Consider the following 23,727-nt stretch of genomic DNA (forward strand, 5'->3'; position numbering starts at 1 on the left):
AAAAAAAAAAAAAAAGTGGAGACAGTGAAGCAAAAGTTTTTAGTAAGCTGAAAGGTTATGCCTTGCCAAAAGTTTAATCTTAAAGAAAAGAAAAAAGGGGGGGGGAGTAGAGTTTGTGAACAAATAAATCTAAGGACCTGACTTCTGGCACTCCTTAAGATCTTCTGCTATACATAAATGTGCTGGTGAGCATAACTTTATCTCTTTAATTGCAACTGTCCACGCGTAGAAGTTCTTGATTCTAGCTTCTCCTATGATTTGTTCCTTACAATCCAAACTGGCCAAGTCCTCCAAAAATAAATCCAGTTGACAGCTCCAATTAGTTGGTTTCAGTTAAGTTAGGTTTCAGTAACAAGGTCTGATCAGGGATCTCATTACACACACATAAACTGGACTATGCCATCTTTTATTCTTATCAAGATCTGTCTGGACAGTTATTAAGTACTTGCTGAATGCCTCTCATTAGTGGAAGGGGAACTAAAAAAAGCTCAAATATATAATGGAAAGTCCTTAAAAAAAAAAAAGTAAATATCTCAGCCTGGAAATTAAATTTACAAACTTACCTAAATGAAATAAGTGAATTAACGCAAAATACCTATGTTTAAAAGGTTCAGAGTATTGCTTATAGTGGGAGGAAAAAAAATCTAAATGTCAAAAAAGGAATTCACTAACATGGTACATTTGTAGATAAAAGAATATTAAGAAGCATTTGACTATAATATCTGTATTAGAGAACATGAAAAGAACTCTCTCTCTCAATACATGTATGTCGGTAGACAGCAGGGTACCATCTTTGCAAAGTTTATATGCATCTGTTGCTTTGTGTACACAACTTTTTTTTTTTTTTAAAGATTTTATTTATTTATTTGACAGAGATAGAGACAGCCAGTGAGAGAGGGAACACAAGCAGGAGGAGTGGGAGAGGAAGAAGCAGGCTCATAGCGGAGGAGCCTGATGTGGGGCTCGATCCCATAACGCCGGGATCACGCCCTGAGCCGAAGGCAGACGCTTAACCGCTGTGCCACCCAGGCGCCCCTGTGTACACAACTCTTAATATACCTTGTACCTTACAAAGTAAACAGTCCAAATACAAGCTGTACATTGAAATGTATATAGTAAATACTAAAGGATTTAGGTGATTTGGGTTTATTGCTTTTTGCTTATCTGTATCTTCTAGTTTTACTACAAATGCATATGTAGCATACAAAATTAAAATAATTTTAATTAAGTAAACCTAATGCTTAGGTTCTAAAAAGAAAACTAGAAAACACAGTCCCTATTCTGAAGAACCAGCAATCTTCCTGAGAAGTTTATACTTAATTCAGGTTAGAAGACAAAAGCAAATCTACAATTAATGGGTAGGGACAACTAGTGAGTAGGATATAGATGAAGGTGCAGAGAAGGACCATATGCCCTACCTGACTGCTGCGCCAGAGAGCAGGCCTCACTGATCCTCTTGCCTGTGAGGTAGCTGAAGACAGCCTCCACAGGCCTGTCTTTTCTGGTTAAGGAGACTTCCTCCTCAATCTGAGGTGCGGCAGTATGGGATAGCCAGCGAGAGAAAGTTCTTCTTCGCTCCAGAATCTGAATGTATTCACTAGGCTCATCCAGCTGGCTGTCAGGCTCCTTCAGATGGCCCCATAAGGCTTCACATAATGTCCAGGTTAAGCTCCAGTGCTTCACAACTAAAGAAGGGACAGGAAAATAAGGCCGACATGAAGTCAAAGTACACAGAGGACATCACTCTAATTGTGGCATAAAAATACATAAATTAATAAATACCCCCAGACAACCACTCAAGTTGATTTCCCTTAATCTGTCACCAGCTCACTCTGCTGTGTCTTACAAGTTCCAGAGGTATGTAGTATAACTGCTTGTTCATTCCATGTTCTTGTGGTACTTATCTAACAAATGTTTATCTATGCTCCTTAAAACAGGTTCTTCTAGTTGCATTATGGCTAATATAATCTCAAATGACAGAGAAAAGTCCTCCAATTTAATTTAATTCTGTTTACAAAATGCTTTAAGAAATATGAAGTGCTCTAAAAACTTGTGAGGGAGTCTTCTCTCCTGCAGTAGGCACAGCCTAACGTTTAGTGAGCCTAAATAACACTGCTGAAAGCACTTAAGAGTAAAGCCAACTCTAAACTACACGATGTAACTATACTGTAGTTACCATCTTCATTTTACAGATGAGGAAACTGAAGTACAGAGCATTAAGTAACTTGCTCAAAGTTATAGGCAACATGTAGCAGAGCCAAGACTTGAACCCAAGTAATCTGAGTTCAACTCTACATTCCTAACTTCTATTCATATTGCTCCTCAGGAAGGAAAAACAAAACAGAAGCACTGTTTACCACAAAGCCAAATAACAAGTATGCATCAGGAAAATGACACACATGTTTGAAAAGAAGATGAGGCAACTGAAGCAAACAGAGAGAAATGAATATACACAATTCTCAAAATGTGTGGCATGGAACAGTTCAAAATAGTCATCATTCTTCAATAATGTTGAAATATTATGAAACGTGTAATATTGTGATTTTTCTAAGATTTGAAAATAGTTTTCAAAGTAGAAAAGCCCTTTATCAAATTACTAGTTTAGAAAACCATGTCACAATAGTAACAGAAAGGTATTTGGAGAGGTTAGGAAGGGAAGTTTTGAACATAAACTGTTGGGAAGACCAAGTATGGAAGAATGCGTAGGATTTAGAAAAGCAAGGAGGAATGGCTTTTTCTCCCTATGTTCTCTGGGTGGCAAAAAGAATGCAATTTCAAAAATCCAAGGAATTTGGCTATAGTTCCTGTAAACAAGGACTTGTATGTTAAAAGCCATAAGAGTAATTGTAAAAATGTTATCATTTCTCCTTCCTTGAGATTTTGCCCATTCCAACTCAACTACAGACAAGGGTGAGCTCAGGCATCCACTCACTACATTGGCCTAAGGAAATCTGTCCTCCTAGAACACATGCTTCTATGGCAGTTCCTGAAACATCAAAGGTTAAAATACAAACAGTCCATACTCACTTTGTGCTTCCAAAAAGTCTCCTGATGCTTTCTTAACCCAATTTGCATAGTCATGAATGACAGCAACTCCTGGATTAGGGACAATGAGAGGACACAGCTCATCCACATGGACAGTGCTATGTTTTAATTTGAGCTCCAGAGGTATCTGGTATAACTGCAAGTCTTCATCTGGCTTCTTTTGTCGCAAACTGAGTTTTTCCAAGTGAACTTTGAATGGAGACTCAGTTAGGCTACAAGAGCAAATGACAAGACAGAAAATGAAGATAAGACAGGTGCTGGAATTTTCCTACAAACCTTTGTTCCTTTTTATGATTACACAGAGAGTGCAAAACATTACCCTGTGATTTTACAGAAATTGTGTTTCCTAATGTCAAACTATAATGAACTCATTTCCTATATAATGAGCAAGCAAGTTATCTGGTCCATGCATTCAGAATCCAAAGGCTTCTTAAAGCCAGGTTATAACAAGCATGCGAATCAATACAGTTCGTCTTGGAACTGGCTTCAACATGTATCTAGATACTATGAAATCCAAGGGCCAAAAGCCATTGTGGGATACTGATTTCTCAAATTACACTTAGTAAGATATCAAAAGTCGTGAGGCTAAGCTTATAGATACTATAGAACTGACTCTAAATTAAGATGAGTATATAATCAAATCTGGCCTTGATCCGATTTGAAGACTGGTATTAACAACTTTCAAAATATCATGACATCATGCATAACCTAGGTTTAGAATCAACATTACTAATTGTGAGGTTCAAGAGATGCTGTTGCTTTGTTTCTAAGTCAACTTTAAAAACTAAGCATCATAGGTAATCAGTCATTTAATCTGTAATAAAGATAGCACAAAATTGTTATACAGAGTAAATAGGAAAATGTTATATATTTTGCACAAAACAACTGTATGCATATTATCTAACGACTACCAGAAACTATACATATATCTGCATGAGATATATATATATACATACATACACACACACACACATATATATATGCACACTCATACGCATACACAAAGTATATAGAACTGTAAGCACACATATATAAACGTTAATGGTGGGGATTATGCAGTAATATATAACATAATACAGTTTTCAGAGGTCATCTTTTTTTTTTTTTTTAAAGTAAGCTCTACACCCAATGTGGGGCTTGAACTCATGAAGCCGAGATCAAGAGTTTTATGCTCTACCGACTGAACCAGCCAGGAGCCCCTATCAGATGTCATCTTATTTCCAAATACTTATGCATGGATTATACATAGTTTATACATTCACCTTACCAGGCCCAAGATACAGGAAATGTGCTTAGTTGAGAATACACCTTATATATGAAAAAACAAAACAAAACAAAACAAAAAAAACCCACAAATATCTAAGTGAGAAAATAAGAAAAAAAGACTAATGTAACAAAAAGGATGAAAAAACCAAGGAATGCTGCAGCATCAGCTTTGGGTCTGTTACATTTCCAAATAAAGTTGGACCATTGAGTATTATATACTCTTCATACCTTGATGATACAAATGGAGTTATCTTATTAATGTTTAGTTTTTAATTATACAAAGATCTTCTGCTATCTAAATTGTACTAAGAACATTTCTAGAAAGATCACAAAGCAGGGCCTTGACTTTGGTTCTCCTACCAATGAAAAGTTTTTCCTACCTACCAAGTTGTCGTTCTCAAAAAGCATAAGGAAAATATGACTCACGATTTAACAGCTACTGGATTAGGCAGGAATCCATATTCCATAGAATCGGCAATCTGATGATTTTCCAGTTCATGAGAACCACTCAGCTGTTCTCCACTATTAGCAAGAGTCCAGTTGGGGCCCCAACCAACTCGAAATGAGCGTCCCATAAATAAGGCCATGTCCATCAAGAGCTTCCCCTTGCCATAGGTGACAGACTTTTCAAGAGGGACTAGGCCTGGTTGCCTGCGTGTACCCACGGTTTTCAACTGAACTTCAGGGGCTGGGCTGGGCACTGTAAACACAGAGGTCAGGGGTGGAGGGACAGACCAAGGGGATGTGGATGGGATATTCATCAAAGATGCTGCTCTGGGAGTACGACATTCTTGTACAGAGGCACTTGGTGAAAGAAAAGTTCCACTAGTAAACTTTGATTGTAGTAACCCACCAACTGAAATAGGGGGAAAAAAAGACTATTAGAAAATACAGTCTCTACTGCTTCTTGAACAGCAACAATCAGTGAGGTTGAAATTACAGTTTTACCAAACCAATTAAATCAGATATAGATGACAAGAAGCAAATCTGAGTCTGTGGAATACTCTTTCAACCAGGAAATCAAGGCAGGAATTTTGGTGATGATGATGCCACCAACAATATTAACATTAATAACAAATACTACTTACTATTTTAAAAAAATAATTAAGCTCTTATCTGTGATTCGGTATAAGCCATTTGTATACACTGTTTCATTTCATTCTGCAATAACTTCAGAACGAATAACACTATTATCCTCATTTTATAGATGGGAAAACTGGGCTCAGAAAAGTGTTTAGTCCAAATCCACAAAGATACGTCCAGGGAAGTCTTGACACCAATGCTCGTGCCCTCATCAGAATGCCAAATGTAACCATTTCTTAGTCCATAGAAAAAACTTAATAAGATCAAAATTCAAATTGCTACCACTCTAATGCTCAATGGTAGACTCAATGAAACAAAAACCCACTAAGGCATCTTGAGCCCTTCAGAAGGACAGTTCTTATTACTACCGTAGGTTTTCTAATTCTATATAAAACAAGGAGTCAGTTATTGAAGTATGAGATTTTCATGTAGTGTCCATTATGGAAAAGGTTGTAGTGAATTTTTAACTGATGGCTCATTAGTTAAAATATTTTTAAAAAGCAAGTTAATAAGGGCACCTGAAAGAACTGAAAAGTAAACACTTAAGTTTTTAAGGTAACATAAACAAATCTCTTCCTGGTAGCTCCTCTGGCATTCAAAATGTTTTGAGATTTGTTGACGTCAATACTCTATCCCTAATCCCACAAAAAGAAAAACAGGAAAGCTTTAAAATCAAATATTACTTCCCTAAGAATCTGGGGAGGTTTAGGAAAAGGCAGAAATCTGACAAGTTGTGTGCATTTTAAGAGGCAGTATTTGCCCCCGGAAGGCTATAAAATAAGGACAGCATGAGGATTGCACAAAAAGAATACAGTGCAGGACAACCCACTCATTCCTCTAAGGTGTGATAAAAATTAGAAAATCTGAGCTTACTATCTAATTCACATTCATAAGCAAATAAAAACATAACCTCAACAAAACACAAATGCTTTGTTCTCCATACAACTTCTGCATCTACACCAATAAAGCTGATTATGGTTTTTTAAAATTGGCCCACTTAACATATTTATAAGAGTACATCTCCTCTTGGCATCCTTATGTCACATGCCTTTAGGGGGATATTCGCTAGAGAAGTTGACCCAGCTTAGAAGAAGACAGGTGAAGAGCAGGACTTTACAGCTTTCTCGTAAAATAGCATCGGTTACAGTACCTAAAGAACGGGATTTTGATGAGTGGGATGCTGAAATGGGGAGTCTGGGAGAACAGATTTCTTGAGAAGTATCTGCTTTAGAAGGAAGGTGACTGAAGCGTTGATCCAGGACCATGTCTACATCTTCTTCATCGGCAAGCAATGATGCTTTCATGATCTAAAAAGGCAATTATCTATAGAATGAATGTGCCCCCCAAATCCAAAGGCTATAAAAGAAAAATGCAGTCTCCAATAACCAATAAATTGCTCTGCCTGAAGGCTGTGTTCAGAGCTGGTATAATATTTGTGTGGCTTACTCTATTACACTGCATGTGCCTGAAGGGTAGAAATTATAGAATACTCCTCTGTTTCTAGAGTCTCACGAAAGTCTGGCACACAGCAATTGCTCACCTGTTTACTGAATGATTAACTTCAAATGTAAGACAAAGGCTAAACTTATAATATGCGCAGGGGGAAGCTGAGACAGAGTCTAAAGAAACCTGTATCTACTAGGCTATTAAAAAAACTTTGATGGAGCACTTTCTAGAGCCTCAAAATTACCCTAGGAAGGAAACAAAGTATATTTTATAGAGAAAAATCAGTGCTCACAGATGTTAAATGACTTGCCTAAAGTCACATTTGTAATAGTTGCAAAACCAGGGTTAGAATCCAGGTCTTCTGAATCTCAATATAGCCTTCCCTTTTCCTCCCAGAATGGAAAAATGAGGCCCAAACATGGGCCATATTCTTTTTTCCTCACTCCAGTAACCACCACACAATGCTCTTCAGTGAATAATCAAGGAAGAAGCCCGAGGTTATGCAAGGGGGATAAAGATTAGTTTGGTTTCCTGTTGTAGTAAGGGTGGGTTAGGACTTCACCTGTAAGACATGTGGATTAATTCCCAGTGAAGATGCAATGTGTGTTGAGGCAGACACAGGTTCCTGATCCTCAGGCACGCTCTCTTCTAACATGGAATCCAAAACTGGCTCCTGGGTGATATCTACCATGTCACTGTCCAGTTCCACAACCCTCCCTAACTGCTCCACCTCTGGACTCTGGCTCTGTAGACAGCAGAAAGATCAGGGAAGCAGCATTAAATTACACCAAGTAGACACAGAGCTTCTAGACCATATTTATTCAGAATATGATATAGCAATACTAGATCCTGCCAATTCTATGACAGTGTGAGGTAGCATATTTGCTGAAAAGAATTTAACAGTAATTATCCCAAATCTCTCCTATACGTACTTGGGGTCCAAATACAGATTCATGAAATCACCCTTTGGTAATATCTTAAGGTCTGGTGTCTGGAACCTAAGCCCCATACTGAACAAATGGTGATCTTCAGACAGATTATGCCTTACCTGATATAGCTAGCAAATAAATTTTCTGATAGACACAGGGTGACTCTGCCCTCACACTGTCTTATAGCCAGAAGCCATCGGGAAGAGAGAGTAAAAGGTACAAATATCAAGTCTCCAGTAACTTTGCATTTTTTTTTTTTTTAACAAAAACAACTAGAAATAAATTTCCAGTTAACACAATTTGGGGTCTGGAATTTATTTTTTGGGTGACTGAATCCTAAAGGTTAGCTGGGCTCTACATGTGTAGTACCACGTAAGACATGAGGAATGTCTACTCTAATTTCCCAAAAGGAAAAACAAAGTAATATTAGAAGCATTTTTTTTTTTTTAATAAGCTCCACACCCAACATGGGGCTTGAACTCACGACCCTAAGATCAAGAGTTGCAGGCTTTACTGACTGAGCCAGCCAGGTGCTCCCTAGGAACAATTTTAATCTAGGAATAATTCCCTTATGTTCAAGTGCCAAGAGTTAAATTTACGTTTAAGCAGTTTTCAAGATATACCCATGACTAACAGTTTATGATTTGAAAAGGTAATAACTCATCAACCTGAAGCACACTGTAAAATAACTGGTTCAGTACAAATTAAGTATGCCCTAAACTTGCATATTACCTGGTAAAATGCTAAAGAATGGCTAACCCAATTTATGAAACATTCTCAAAAAGTTTTACTAATTATTTTTCTTATCATGGTATCATCTGTAGATTATTAATCTTCCACAGTTTGGGGCTTATCTTCCTAAGAGGCCTATTTCATGCTGCTCCTCAAATGGATGATGTTATGTAACAGGGAGTTTTTAAAAATAATTTCATGATTACTTTGGCCAAAGAAACATCCATTAGTGTAACTTTTTCAACTTTACTTTTAAGTACATTAAGCTATTATTCCCTTGCATTCCTTTAATAAATATCCTTACCATAAAACACCATTTAGTAAGGTATTAATACTCCTCCCATTTGTAACTAGAAAAATTGAGCTGTTCGATACATAGCAAATTGCCACTTAAGACATGAACAATCCCCAAGAATTGCTCTAACAAAATGGAAGGCTAGATAATAGTGAAAGGCAAAAATGATACTACTTTTTATCTACTAAAGAGGCTACCTTTATGCTAATTCTGGAAAAAAAGAAAATAAAAAGTAGCCGAGGTCACAATGCTCCCATTTTAATTACAGGAATTATGGGAACACTCTAACTCCAAAAGGTCCCTCATAAGTTAGTTTTTAACCAATTCACTTTCAGGAAAAGTTATCAAACTGACCCATATCCTCCGTGTCAACTTATCAGTCAGGATACCCTCCCTCTGTTGGGCTCCTATAACACCCTGTCTAAACCTGTTTTTTATGATTCATCATAATATATTATGATTTCTTGCATATGCAGTATGTATTTGTCCCACCACATTGTCAGGGCTTGAAAACAGAGACTATGGCCTACTATTCTCTGTATCTATCACCAAGCACATTGTTAAAGCCAACATTCATCGAACATTTTCTTCGTCAATTCTACTGCCTAGTGTAGTATGTGGCACACGCTATTAATATGAAGGAACAAGGAGAGGATGGGTGAAAGGAAAGGAAAAAAGGGGAGGATGATTTCAACATACACTACTCAACAAAGAAATAACAGCAGAAAGAGATGTTCACATTTTGATGAAATCCTCCCATTTTGCCTTAAACAACTGAAGTACAGACCTAAGGGACCCAGTGTATTTTTAAGAAGTGTGCTAGGAATCAAGGTTTTATTCGCTCTACCCTCATGCATAGACTTTAAAGCTATGAGGTATCATGTAATAAGTGGATAAGGGGGAAGTGAATTACTATGAAACTATGAGGAGCTGGTAAGCTCCTAAGACCACCATTAGTGAATTTTGTTAAAGTATATCTAAGCAATTGCAATAAATTCCCCCAAAAGATGTCTGTGTACTTATTTTCAGAGAAATCTTGGGAGATCAGGTGCTTCTTCAAAGCCAGTCCTGGAAAGAAAAATAGACTAATAATAATAATAATAATAATAATAATAGAAAGGTGGCTCAGAAGGAATCCAACAAGTTAAAAAAAAAAAGGAAGCCCTTGGGAAATCTATGGAAAAGTAAGGCAAATACTGGGAAAAACAGCCAAACAGAATATCCCTTACTGTAATCTCTTGAAGTAGATCTTATTTATGTTTAAAACCAGCACAGTACATTACAAATCCTAAGTACACAGACAATATCTGTAAAATGACTATCTCTTTAGATATATGGAGGGTGAGGTTTCATGAGTGAAACTTCCAATGATTTTAGAAACCTTCACTTTCCATCTGAAGAGAATCTTCCTCATACAAACCAAGCTGCCAATACCCTAAAGATAAAGCATCTCTTAATCTAGTACATGAAGTAATTCAAGTAGATAAATCATGACACCTTTTATTCAACAAAGGGTGAACAACCAATCCACACTCAAACAGATATTTAAATTCATACTGTTCTTCCCTCCAAATAATTTAATCTAGTATAACTATTACTGTTGCCTGCTTCCAAAATAACTTGTTTTCTAACTGCAAAGAATGTTTTATATTAATTTGGCTAAAAAATTAGCCCTGTCAACATTATTATGTTCTCTGGAGAAAGTTCATGTCAGGGTTTCAAGGAACCACCAAACTGTGTATGTTTCTACACGTACATTCAGGGATATCACAAGTAGTGTAGGACACTGCAACATTAATATCTGAAGCAAAAAGGCTTGTACTATACATTTTATATATATGTGTAACATATATTAATTACATAAAAATATAAAATGTATATTTAACATATATATTGACTTACTGGATACATTTAGATAGCTGCCGTTTTACTTTTAAAAAGTATACCCAAGATAAATTGGAATTTTCTTTTAAATCCTAATCTTTTTCCTTTAAAAATATTTTTGACTCATTTGAATGTACTCACCGAGTGAACAATGATAGGTTTCTGAGCAAGTCAACTAGTCTGTCTCAATGATCCTGAACCTAAGTTACAGTTCAGTAAGAGGTGGAGGAGGTAAAAAGCTATAGGTAAAGTCTCTCTGCCTGAATGCCATCTGAGGTCTTTCAACAAATGGTTCTGAAGCCTGGCCATGTATTTTAATCACCTGGGGGAAAGCATTTAAAATATAAATATGCCTGAGCCCCATGCTGTATCTATGGAATCAAAGGTCACCAAAGTAGTGTTGCAGTGAGCTGAAAACTGGATCTCAGATCAGTATTTTGGAAATAATGTTCTAACTACCAAATGTTTCTGCAACTGCTCTGATTCACCTGTGTAACGAAGGTTTTCCTGCCAACATTTTCTCTAACTTGAAAGGCATAATGTTTTCTGGTTGCTTAGATTTACCTCTTTAGGAACAAACCAAATCTTACGAACGAACTACAAAGAGGGAAATGAGGATATTACATAAAAGGCAGCGGGATAAAGCAACCACTAAACAAAAATATAAATCTTCCTAATGCTTAAAAAACCCTCAACTCTCATACTCCAAGAACCTGAGATTGTGCACAGGAAAAAAAAATGCCAGAGCGGACTGAAAGAACACCATGTCCCGAAATCAAGCTCCCCAGGGGGCCAGGTGACAGTGTGAAGATAGTCATCTTGACACTAGGATGAAAAGACTGTCCTGTCTGTTCCCGGTTCATTCAGATGGCTCAAGTATTTTCCTCATGCCAAGTAAAATGTATGTCTTTGGTGCTAATAACTAAAAGCTATGCAACCACTAGCATTTCCTACCTGTCTCACTCAGGTCACTGGGCAATATGGAGGAAGACTCCTTCATTACTGCTCTAATACATTAGCCTAATACCTAAACAACTCTACCCATTTCTCCCATTTCTGCTTTCCCCAGCCAAAGACCACCTTCTTCTTAAATCAAAGGAGACATCTGAAAAAGATTCCACTCATCACTGTATTCTTTGCCCATTTTGATCCTTACCACATCTCTTCTTCCTACAACCTGTTTCTTCTGAAATATTTTGGTGCTCTTCAAAAAGTTTTTTAATGGGTTCTCACTTACTGAAGTGTCATCACAGAAATGTACAGTTATCCCTACTGTTTGTATTCTGGAAATTAAACAGCCTAAAAAAAATCATTGATTGTCAAGACACATTACATAAATTTGCTCTAGTCACAGATGAAGCTTTTCTTTCACAGCTGCATCTTTAGGATCTAACAATTACATTTATTAGCAGGAATGAAGGCTATCTGACTCTTATCCTAAGAAATACATATAATGTAAGATCAAAAAACACTCTGGAAAGAAAGGGATTATACAAAGTATATGATTCAGAAAAAAATGAACACGGAAAACTGGAAAACCAAGTCCATTTACAGCATTTCTTTAGTTCAGAAGAGATTTCTCAGGGGTTTTATGCTATAAAGATTACGAACATAGAAGTCAATGTATATCCCATTTCCCACGTTTATCATGCCCTCCCTCACCTTATACGCGCAAATATGAACATACATACACAACAGGCTTCAGAAAATGCCTCCCAAGAAATTATTTAATAAATCATAAAAATCGCACATTTCAGCAGCCGTAAGAATTGTAGCACAAAAAATTCCAAAGGTCCTGCTTTTAGCAGCTGAGAGGTAGAGGATGCTTTACAAAGAAATTCTGTATTAAGTTCTCTTCCTTGAGGGAGTATGGCAGCAAAGAAAAAAAAAACTTTGTAACTTGATTGAATATAAACAACATCCAAAGGAAAGTAAAACTCTTCATGAGCTGGCAAAGAGACTACCTGATATTTAAATTGCAAACCTTTCCCTACATGGACAAAAGGTTTATACTGGCTTAACAATACTGAAAGAGAATGACACAAGTAATTGCAATAAACAATACAGCCCCTCTCTCCCCACACCAAATAATTCATTTATATTCTAAAACCTGATCTATTTTCAGAAAGGTTGTATTGTTAAAATACAAATATCAAGAGGTTACCTGAAGTATAAGCAAACAACTTGAGAAAAATGGAGTTAAAAAACCCTTGCAGAAAGCTAATTGAACTTTAAAAAAACCAGGAGGTAAAGAACAAGATTAAACTGCACATTAGGTAGGCAAGAAAGTAAGATTTACTTTGTATCAACCCACACAAGCAAAATGCTATCTTAAGTTGATCACTGAGCAGAGAATTCAGTAAGTCCAAATGAAAGAGAGGGAAGTGTTTAAGAATGACAATCTGTAGAAGGAATGATCCAAAAAGCATGAGAATTCTTTAAATCTCTCAATTTAAAAACAGATGCCAGGACCACCTCATGCCCTCCCTCGTACTTGTCTCAATGTGATTGCCAATACATTTGTACTCTTCAAAGTTCCAGGGGTCATAAACAGCTTTGTACTAGCTGAATGACTTCCTTTCAACTTCTGTATCATGGATTCCATTCAAATTCATTGTTCTGTCTCTACCTGGGGTGGAGGTGCTGGCTTGCCATTAAGAGCCATCTGGAATGGGGTGGCCTGGCCTGCAGGAGGCAAAGGGGCAGTCTTCAACTTCTTTGTACTGGTTTTAGATGGCCGTTCCTCCTCCTCTTCATCAGAATCCTGAAGGCCATACTTAGAAAAATGGGAGACCTAAGGGAAGGAAGAATCCAAAAAAATCAATTTTTTTAAAAGATTTTATTTTTAAGTAATATCTACACCCAGCGTGGGCCTCAAACTTAAAACCTCAAGATCAAGAGTTGCATGCTCTACCAAACTGAACCAGCCAGGTGCCCCAGAATCCAAAAAAATCAATTTTAACAATTATATCTCTAAGAGCTTCCATAATACTTGCCCTTGCAATCATGCAGAATTAGCTTTTAAAAAAGAAGAGAGCTATCAAAATATTTAAGGCATAATGAAATGTCATCTATCACATGTAGTTTACCACTGTCCTTAGATTTAGATGTTTAGTACATGTACTAGTTGCTTGTACATAAATACTAACTTATTAATACAGGAAACCAAATCTAGAAAAGCCATTACTATTTTCACATCTATATATTGCCTAGTTGTTTCCTACCGACTTGTGTCAGACCTTCAACTACTTAAATAATCCAAGTGGCTTAGAAGAGAAAGAAACCATTAGGTTAAACCATCAAGGAAGGGAGGAAGTCAACATCTTCATCCCCAGAAATCTTTATAGAGTGACAATTGAGGAAGAGTTAATATCAAGAGACAAAAATTCTGCCTCATGCCTCTAATGATGCCATACATTGAAAAAACACCCCTTAGAAGTATCTCTAAATGCTCATATGATGAAGTAGAGGATTTGAATCATGAGCATAACGTTTTTAATAGCTTCTTACTGTTCTGGGTTTTAACAAAGATGTGTGATCTGGTCTGTTCCCTATTTGTAAAAAAAAAAAGAAAAAAAAAAAAGGAAGAATTTAAAAGAGGACCTCTTCTAACACATTTTGTCACTTTAGCCACAGTTTATAAGAACTAGGTTAAGTGACTATTATACCTTAAATACCCAAGAACCCGTTTCAGGACGGTACTCTTTGAATTGAGCTCCCTGTTTCCTTGAAACTGCTTCCAATCTGCCCTCGTAGTTGATATCAGCAAGTCGATCTGGGCTCTTTATTAAACAACGAGATGTTTTATCTGTTGGCCAAACTCCGTCCAGTGTAACTTCAGCCTTCCTGTAATGTACAACCACATAAAGTATAAATGTTCCATATTTAAGACCAGAAAGCCAAGTAGCATCTATATAAATAGCAAATAAAGGTACCTGAGTTACTCTGGAATTACTCTGCTGTTTCATAAACTTGAGTCTTGCCTCCCAGGGCAGATAAGCTCAAAAGCAAGGGAATTACCCCCACCATCAACTAGCTCAGTATCTGGTTCAAGAGTCAAACTCCATTCATTTTAAACTACCATAGCACATCAATTATTTCCAATGAAATTTTAGTTAACACTTACACTATGCAGCCTTGACCAAATTCAGTGCTAATAGTCCAATACTAAGACCTAAGTCTTAGTGAAGGTCTTAAAGTGCTATTGTACTTAAAAACATTAATAATAGCAGCAACTACCACTGATTAACAACAAATGCTTGCAGAATGAGATATTAGGAACATCATAATATTAACCATTAAGTAATGAGTGTGAAGATGACGATAACAGCAGTAATGTACACCTTCTAATAACAATATGTGAGTTCAAGGACTGTGCTCTATTCATCCTATATGCCTCGCACCTCATACAGTGACTAGCACTTAATAATAGATGACTTTTTTCTTCTAACTTTTATTAAGTAATCTCTACCCCCAATGTGGGGCTTGAACTCACGATCCTGAGCTCCACCAACTGACTCAGCCAAGTGCCCCTAGATCGCTTTTTAAAAAATTGACTATAATTTAAATACAATGTTCAATAGTGACTTTTTTTTTTTAAGATTTTATTTATTTGAGAGAAAGTGAGAGACAGAGCATGAGCTGAGGGGGAGAGGTAGAGAGTGAGGGAGAAGCAGACTCCCTGCCGAGCAGGGAGCCAGATGGAGGGCTTGATCCCGGGACCCTGGGACCATGACGTGAGCCAAAGGCAGATGCTCAACTGAGCCACCCAGGCGCCCCTAATAGTGACTTACCATCAAAACTTACCATCTTAACCATTTCTAACTATACCATTCAGCAGTGTTAACTTATGTTCACATTGTTATACAACCAACCTCCAAAACTTACTCATCTTCAAAATTAAAACTCTATACCCATTAAAAAACAACTCCCTAACTTCCAGCCGCTGGCAACCACTGTTCTACTATTTGTTTCTGTGACTCTGACTCTGCAAATGACCTTAAATAAGTGGAACCATACCGGAGTTGACTTTTTAAGACTAGCTTATTTCACTTAGCATGTCCTCAAGGTTCAGCCATGCTTTAACATGTCAGGACTTCCTTTTTACGGGTATATAATATTCCACTATGTATGAAAACATATTTTGTTTATCCATTCATCTGTCAATGGATAGATATCTGGGTTGCTTCTACCTCTTGGCTATTATGAACGGTTGTATGAACATGGGTGTGTACATATTTCTTTGAGATCCTGCCTCCAATTCCTTTGGATATATACCCAGGATATATATCTATATATGGAGATATCTATATACATACCCTTCTTTCTATTCTTTTGGAATTGATGGATCATTTTTAATTTTCTGAGGATACACCACATTCTTTTCCATAGTAACTATCATTTTACATTCCCACCAACAATATATACAAAGGTTTCAATTTCTTCATGCTTGCAAAAACTCTTCTTTGAAATTTAGTAACCATTCGAATGGGTGTGAGAGCTCACTGTGGTTTTGATTTGCACTTCCCTAATTATTAGTGATGTTGAGTATCTTTTCTCTCTCTTTTTAAAGATTTTAGAGAGAGAGAGAGCGAGCAAGCACCAGCAAGAGGAGGGACAGAGGGAGAGAGAATATCCACAAGCAGACTCCCTCCTGAGTGTGGAGCTGGAGTTGGGGCTCGATCCCAGGACCCTGAGATCATGACGTGAGCCAAAACCAAAAGTTTGCCACTTAACTGACTGAGCCACCCACGCACCACGACTATCTTTTCATATGCTTGTTGACCATCTGTATATTATCTCTGGAGAAATGTGCATTGAAGTCTTTTGCCCATTTTTAATTGGTTTTTTTGTATTTTTGTTGTTGAGCTGTGGTTCTTCATATTAACCCCATATCGGAAATATGATTTGTAAATATTTTCTCCCATTCTGTAGGCTGGCTTTTCATTCTGCTGTGTTCTTAGATGTCTTAGATTTCAATGTAGTCTAATTTGTTCACTTTTACTATTGTTGCCTATGCTTTTAGTGCTGTTATCAAGGAAATCCTCATCAAAATATAATGACATGGGAAAAATAATGTCTCTTCAACAAATGGTGTTGGGAAAACTGGACAGCCACATGCAAAAGAATAAAATTGGACCACTTTCTTACACCATACACAAAAATAAATTCAGAATGGATTAAAGAACTAAATGTGGGAACTGAAACCATAAAAATCCTAGAAGAGAACACAAGCAGTAACTTCTTTGACATTAGCTGTCGCAACTTCTTTCTAGATATGTCTCCAGATGCAAAGGAAACAAAAAATAAACTACTGGGACATCAAAATAAAAAGCTTCTGCACAACTAAGAAACAATCAACAAAACTAAGAGACAACCTATAGAACGGGAGAAGATATCTGCAAAGTTATACCTGATAAGGAGATAGTATCTAAAATCTATGAAGAATTTATTAAATACCCAAATAAATATTCCAGTTAGGAAACGGGCAGAAGACGTGAATAGACATTTTTTCCAAAGAGGACATACAAATGGCTAACAGATACATAAAAAGATGCTCAACATCACTGATCATCAGGGAAATACAAATCAAAACTACAAAGAGGTATCACCTCATACCTATCAGATATGGCTAGAATCAACAACACAAGAAACAACAGGTACTGGCAAGGATGTGGAGAAAGTGGAAATCTCGTGCACTGTTGGTGGGAATGAAAACTGGTACAGCCACTATGGACAACAGTATAGAGGTTCCTCAAAGTTAAAAACAGAACTGGGGCGCCTGGGTGGCTCAGTCGTTGAGCGTCTGCCTTCGGCTCAGGGCGTGATCCTGGAGGTCTGGGATCGAGCCCCGCATCAGGCTCCTCCCCGGGAAGACTGCTTCTTCCTCTCCCACTCCCCCTGCTTGTGTTCCCTCTTTCGCTGGCTGTCTCTCTCCGTCAAATAAATAAAATCTTTAAAAAAAAAAAAAAAGTCAAAAACAGAACTATCCTTTGATTCAGCAATCACACTACCAGGTATTTACACAAAGAATACAAAAATACTAATTCAAAGGGATACACGCACCCCGATGTTTACAGAGGCATTATCCACAATAGCCAAATTATGAAAACAGTCCAAGTGTCCGTTGATTGATGAATGGATAAAGATGTGGTACAAACACATACACCATGGAATATTACTCAACCATAAAAAAGAATGAAATCTTACCACTTGCAACTATATGGACCTAGAGAGTATACTGCTAAGCAATATCAGTCAGTCAGAGAAAGACAAATACTGTATGATTTCACTTATATGTGGAATTCAAGAAACCAAACAAGCAAAGGGGGTTAGGGGAAGGGGAAAACCAAGAAACAGACTTAACTGAGGACAAACTGATGGTTACCAGAAGGGAGGTGTGTTGGGGGATGGGTGAAATAGGTGATGGGGATTAAGGAGTGCACTTGTGATGAACACTGGGTGATGTATGAAGTGCTAAATCACTATACTGTACACCTGAAACTAAAAATACACTCTATATTTAAATAAAACCTTAAAAAATACATATATACATACATACATACACACACACACGATATCATGGAACTTCCCCTACATTTTATTCTAAGAATTTTGTAAGTTTTAGGTTTTATGATTAGTGTTTGGTCCATTTTGAGCTCATTTTTCTACGACATAAGAGTACAACTTCATTCTTCTCTATGTGGATATCAAGGTTTCCCCAGAATCATTTGATAAAGAGATTATCCTCTCCCCACTGTATGGTTGTGACTTCCTTGTCAAAAATCATTTAACTATGTATGTGAGGTCCCTTGAGATTCCGGATGGATTTTTCTATTTCTGCAAAAAACTGCTGCTGGCACCTTCATAAGGATTACATTAAATGTGTAGACTGCTTTGGGGTAGTATGGACATTTTAATAATTTAAAGTCTTCCAATCCATGAACATGGGATAACTTTCCACTTATTTGTCTTTTTTCACTTCCAGCTTTTGCCTACCTGGTTCAATTTATTCCCAAGTATTTTATTCTTTTTGATGCTATTTTAAGTGGAATTTTTTTAACTTCCCTTTCATATTGCTCATTGTCAGTATACAGAAACTCAACTGATTTTTGTGTGTTGATTTTGTATCCTGCTACCTTGCTGAATTTGTAACTATTTTCAGTGGAATCTTTAGGTTTTCTGCACAAAATCATTTCATCTCTGAACAGAGATATTTTACTTCTTCCCTTCCAATCTGGATGATGCCTTTTATTTCTTTTCCTTAATTGGTCTGACTGGGGCTTCTAGTGTTATGCTGAAAAAAACGGCAAAGTGGGCATCCTTCTCTTATTCGTGATCTTGGAGGAAAAGCTTTCTTTCACCACTGAGTCTGATATTCTTTTGAAAATATGGCCTCTATTAAGTTGAGGTAGTTTCCTTTTTTAAAATTTTATTATTATTTTTAAGTAATCTCTACACCCAATGTGGGGCTTGAATTTAAAACCACATGATCAAGAGTCATGCACTCTACCAACTAAGCCAGCCAGGCACACTGAGGACTATAGTTCCCTTCTATCTCTAGAAAGGGTGCTCTATTTTAGCAAATGCTGTTTCTGCATCAGTTGAGATGACGTGTGATTTTCTTTAATTCTACAAATGTGATTTATTACATTGACGAATTTTCATATGTTAAGCCATCCCTGTGTTCCCGAAATAAATACTACTTAGTCATGGTGTATAATCCTTTCAATGTACTGTTGACATCTGTTTGCTGAAACAGTTGGCCTTTGAACAACGCAGGGGTTAGGGAAACCACCCCCTGCGCAATTAAAAATCTGTGTATCTTGGACTCCCACAAAACTTAACTACTAATAGCCTACTGCAGACTGGAAGCCTTAAGGATAACATAAGTCAACTAACACATACTGGTGTATTACATGTATTATATATTGTATTTACAATAAAGTAAGCTAGAAAAAAAGAAAATATAAGAAAATTCCAAGGAAAATACATTTAAGGTATTGTACTATAAAAAATCCACGTATGTGGACCACATAGTTCAAACCTGTGTGGTTCAAGGGTCAAATGTATTTTGAAGATATTTATGTCGGTATTCATCAAGGATATTGGTCTATAGTTTTATTTTCTTGTAGTTTCTTTTTCTAGCTTTGGAATCAGGGTAATGCTGACTCCTTTTAAAGAGTCTGAGAACTGACACTAATTCTACAAATGTTTGGTAGAATTTACCACTGAAATCATCTGGTCAAAGGCTTTTGACGGGGAGGTGGGGGGCGGGTTATTACAATTCAATTTCCTTATTATAGGGCTATTCTAAATTTCTATTTCTTCATGATTCAATCTTGGTAGGTTGTGAATCTAAATTATTTTTACTATGGCCCTTTTATCTGTCCAAAGAGGTATCAGAAGCTACTTTTTTTTTTTTTTTTAAAGATTTTATTTATTTATTTGACACAGAGAGAGAAACAGACAGCAAGAGAGGAAACACAAGCAGGGGGAGTGGGAGAGGAAGAAGCAGGCTCCCAGCAGAGGAGCCTGATGTGGGGCTCGATCCCAGAACGCCGGAATCACGCCCTGAGCCGAAGGCAGACGCTTAACGACTGCGCCACCCAGGCGCCCCTCAGAAGCTACTTTCTCAAACTAAAATATAGAGAAAGAATTAAAAATGGTCGCAGCAGACACAAGGGAAAAAGAAGTATTATTCAAATACATTTCTGGGGTGCCTGGGTGGCTCAGTTGGTTAAGCAACTGCCTTCGGTTCAGGTCATGATCCTGGAGTCCCAGGATCGAGTTTCGCATCAGGCTCCCCGCTTAGCAGGGAGTTGCTTCTCCCTCTGACCCTCTCCCCTCTCATGCTCTCTCAAAGAAATAAATAAAATCTTTAAAAAAAATATACATTTTTGAAAAATGATTGTTGAACCTGATAATATTAGGAAAAAGGAGTCAAAAATTCCTAGTGTAGCATTTATAATTTATACTTTCAAATTAGAGAAAAAAAATAATCACATACTGTATAGTAAGTAAAAAAAAGACAAGATACAGAAAAATGTATATAATGTGAAAGGAATTTTGTGATTTAGCAGATTATTTTCTAATTACGTAAATAAATCCATACCTATTTAGCCCTTCACCCACAGGTGGTTTTTGGTTATCATCTAAGTAGACAATCACTTCTTTTCTTCGAATATGCACAATATCATCCAAATTTAAATTTGTCAAATTCACATCTCCTTCAAAATAGATTGAACCATAACCTACAAGTCAAAGCAAACAGTTAAAAACTCATCCTTTACAGAGGGCAAATAACCTATTTTATACTTCCAGTGACTAAATAATCAGAAGCAGCAAGCAACTTTAAACATTAATCAATATTTTATTTTAAAAAATTTTTTAAAGATTGCATTTTTAAGTGATCTCTACACATCGAACGTGGGGCTTGAACTCAGAATCCCAAAAATCAAGAGTCACATGTCCCACCAACTGAGCCAGTCAGGCCGCCCTAAACATTAATCAATATTTTTAAATCATCCAGTAATACCATCAATGGGTTATTTCATCCATAATATGTAACAGAGGATGACATCAAAACCAGTTATCTAATTTAGTATCTACATTTCTACTGCACTTAGCCTCAAAACAGTTTTCTTAAATCTCTTCCAAGTATCTGTACTACTGCTACATAAACAACCCTTACTTAGTGCCTAGCTTGCAGAATGAGTTAAAATGCTGGAGAGCTCTTTCTAAAATAAAATATAGCAAGATAAGATTTTTTTCCCCCAAGAAAATTGTATCTGTATTAACTTATTAAGAAGCTGAATCTAAATATTATTCACCTCTTATTTTTTCTCACCTAGTATTTTCTTGCTGTTTATAGTATTTTCTTTAATTGTAGAAAGCTGCAATGAGCCAAATAGTTACCGAAGAATGTTATATGGTTCTAGTCTTATTTTGTTACTTGTCAATCAAAGTGTCTACTATGCAGGTCAAGGTGGGTCTGAACAGCAAAAAAATGGATTCACCTATCAAGAGCTTCTTTTACTTAATTACAAAAATAAGATGCAAATCTTTGGCTTAAATACTACAAACTCCTAAGTTCACACTCACCTTTACGACCAATAGTGAAGTCAGAGACAATGCACTCTCCTTTTTCATTGGTAATTTTAGCAAGGTCATCCATAGATGGAATAGTATAGTAACCAACCTTAGTGAGAATAATGCCTATGACAAAAGAAACAGAAAATATAATATTAATTGTAATTGTCCTTACATAGAGGAATTTTCATAATATTTTACTTTTTCTTTTTTAAAAAGAGTCATTGTTAAAATAATCTGAACTAATCTGTAAATAAATTATTAAATAAAGAGAAAATATATAGGAATAAAGCATTTTTCCAAACTTTTTTTTTTTTTAATATTTTATTTATTTGAGAGAGCACACATAAGCAGGGTGGATGGGGGCAGAGGGAGAGGGAGCAGATGACTCCTTCCTGAGCAGGGAGAAGACACAGGGCTCCATCCCAGGACCCTGAGATCATGACCTGAGCCGAAATCAAGAGTTGGACACTTAACTAAGCCACCCTGGAAAGGAATTTTAAATTGGAAGGTGACAAACAAGGTCAATGAGAAAAATAAGAATAAAAAAGTTTAGACTGGGTATTTGAAAAACAGATGTAGTATCAAAATAACTTCATGGAGGTACACACAAATATAGATACATGGATTCTTAATGTGAAAATATACAGTTGTTTCCTCAGGGCACCAAGTGACGAGAAGCTAAAAATGAAGGCAATAAGATAATTAGATAGAGAAAAATTTCCAAGACACTTCAAGAATAACTATAAATGTTCACTAACAGAGAACAGATAAACCAAGTGTGGCATATATATAATAATGGAATATCACTCAGCAATAAAAAAGAATGAATTGTTGCTATATCATGGATGAAACATCAAAAATATAGTCAAAAAGAGTATAGATAGTATGATTCCATTTATATAAAGTTCAAGAATAAGCAAAACTAGTCTACATGAAAGAAAGCAGGCTATAGTCGACTTCTGGGGATGGGGACATAAAAAAACTTTCCAGCTTCCATTATATACACCAAGTATATATGTCAAAATTCATTGAAATGAACACTTAAGATCTGAGCACTTCAGTACATGTAAATTGTTACCTCAGTTAAAAAAAAAAAAAAAAGGAATGTGATTACGTTCATCAAAACCCGACAGTCAACACAGAAAAAACAACAAGCTGGGTGCCTGGCGGGCTCAGTCAGTGGAACATGTGACTCTTGATCTTGGGTTTTAAGTTCAAAGCCCCATGCTGGATATAGAGATTACTTAAAACTAAAATCTCTAAAAATAAATAAATAAAATAGAAAAAAAGGCAAGCTTTAAGTAACCAACAGAGACACTATAATCTTGTAGTTTATATTATTTGTTTCATGGATTCATTGGGAAAAAACTGATCAGTTCACTATTGGGGGAAAAAAAAGCAAAGCACAGAACTGAAGTGATAATAATTAACCATAGCAACCTATACAATTTGAATGCCTATACATTTCAGGCATAATGGTTTATATACTAATCTAATTCAAACTTCAAAAACCATAAATAACTATCACTATTATTTTAATTAAAAAACTAATTAAGTGGGGCACCTGGGTGGCTCAGTTGGTTAAGTGCCTGTCTTTGGCTCAGGTCACAATCCTGTGATCCTAGGAGACTGAGCCCCATGATGGGCTCTCTGCTGAGCAGGGAGCTTGCTTCTCCCCTCTCCCTGCCACTCTCTGTCAAATAAATGATATCTTAAAGAAAAAAACTAATAAGCAATCTATCTGAGTTTATAAAGCTAGGAAAAGTATGAGGATAGTCTCTCTGGCTATAAAATTTGCTATCTCTAAACTATACCAGGATAATTAATGACATGAACTTTACTCCAAAGGTATAAAAAGTATGTGAATTAAGAATAAAAAAAAAGTAAGTGAAAAATGTTTAAATGTTAACATCTACAAAATGTAATAAAAACATTTAATTAAAAGTTCAGGTA

The 23,727-nt window shown here is 36.4% G+C and overlaps 1 protein-coding gene across 6 annotated transcripts in view; it reads right to left on the minus strand.

Moving 5' to 3' along the window:
• NUP98 (nucleoporin 98 and 96 precursor) overlaps positions 1-23,727 on the minus strand; it is a 117,321-nt gene that overhangs the window by 25,730 nt on the left and 67,864 nt on the right. For all 6 annotated transcript variants that reach the window (XM_011235755.3, XM_034666439.1, XM_034666438.1 and 3 more), the window contains 9 exons: positions 21,784-21,897; positions 20,795-20,933; positions 14,349-14,526; positions 13,310-13,474; positions 7,403-7,585; positions 6,545-6,701; positions 4,738-5,167; positions 3,028-3,257; positions 1,419-1,685 (listed from right to left, as the gene is read on the minus strand). In XM_011235755.3, the coding sequence (XP_011234057.1) occupies positions 1,419-1,685; positions 3,028-3,257; positions 4,738-5,167; positions 6,545-6,701; positions 7,403-7,585; positions 13,310-13,474; positions 14,349-14,526; positions 20,795-20,933; positions 21,784-21,897 (1,863 nt within the window). The remainder of the gene's footprint in view (positions 1-1,418; positions 1,686-3,027; positions 3,258-4,737; positions 5,168-6,544; positions 6,702-7,402; positions 7,586-13,309; positions 13,475-14,348; positions 14,527-20,794; positions 20,934-21,783; positions 21,898-23,727) is intronic.

The sequence above is a fragment of the Ailuropoda melanoleuca genome, chromosome 8 (assembly GCF_002007445.2).
Source record: "Ailuropoda melanoleuca isolate Jingjing chromosome 8, ASM200744v2, whole genome shotgun sequence".
NCBI classification, from domain to species: domain Eukaryota; kingdom Metazoa; phylum Chordata; class Mammalia; order Carnivora; family Ursidae; genus Ailuropoda; species Ailuropoda melanoleuca.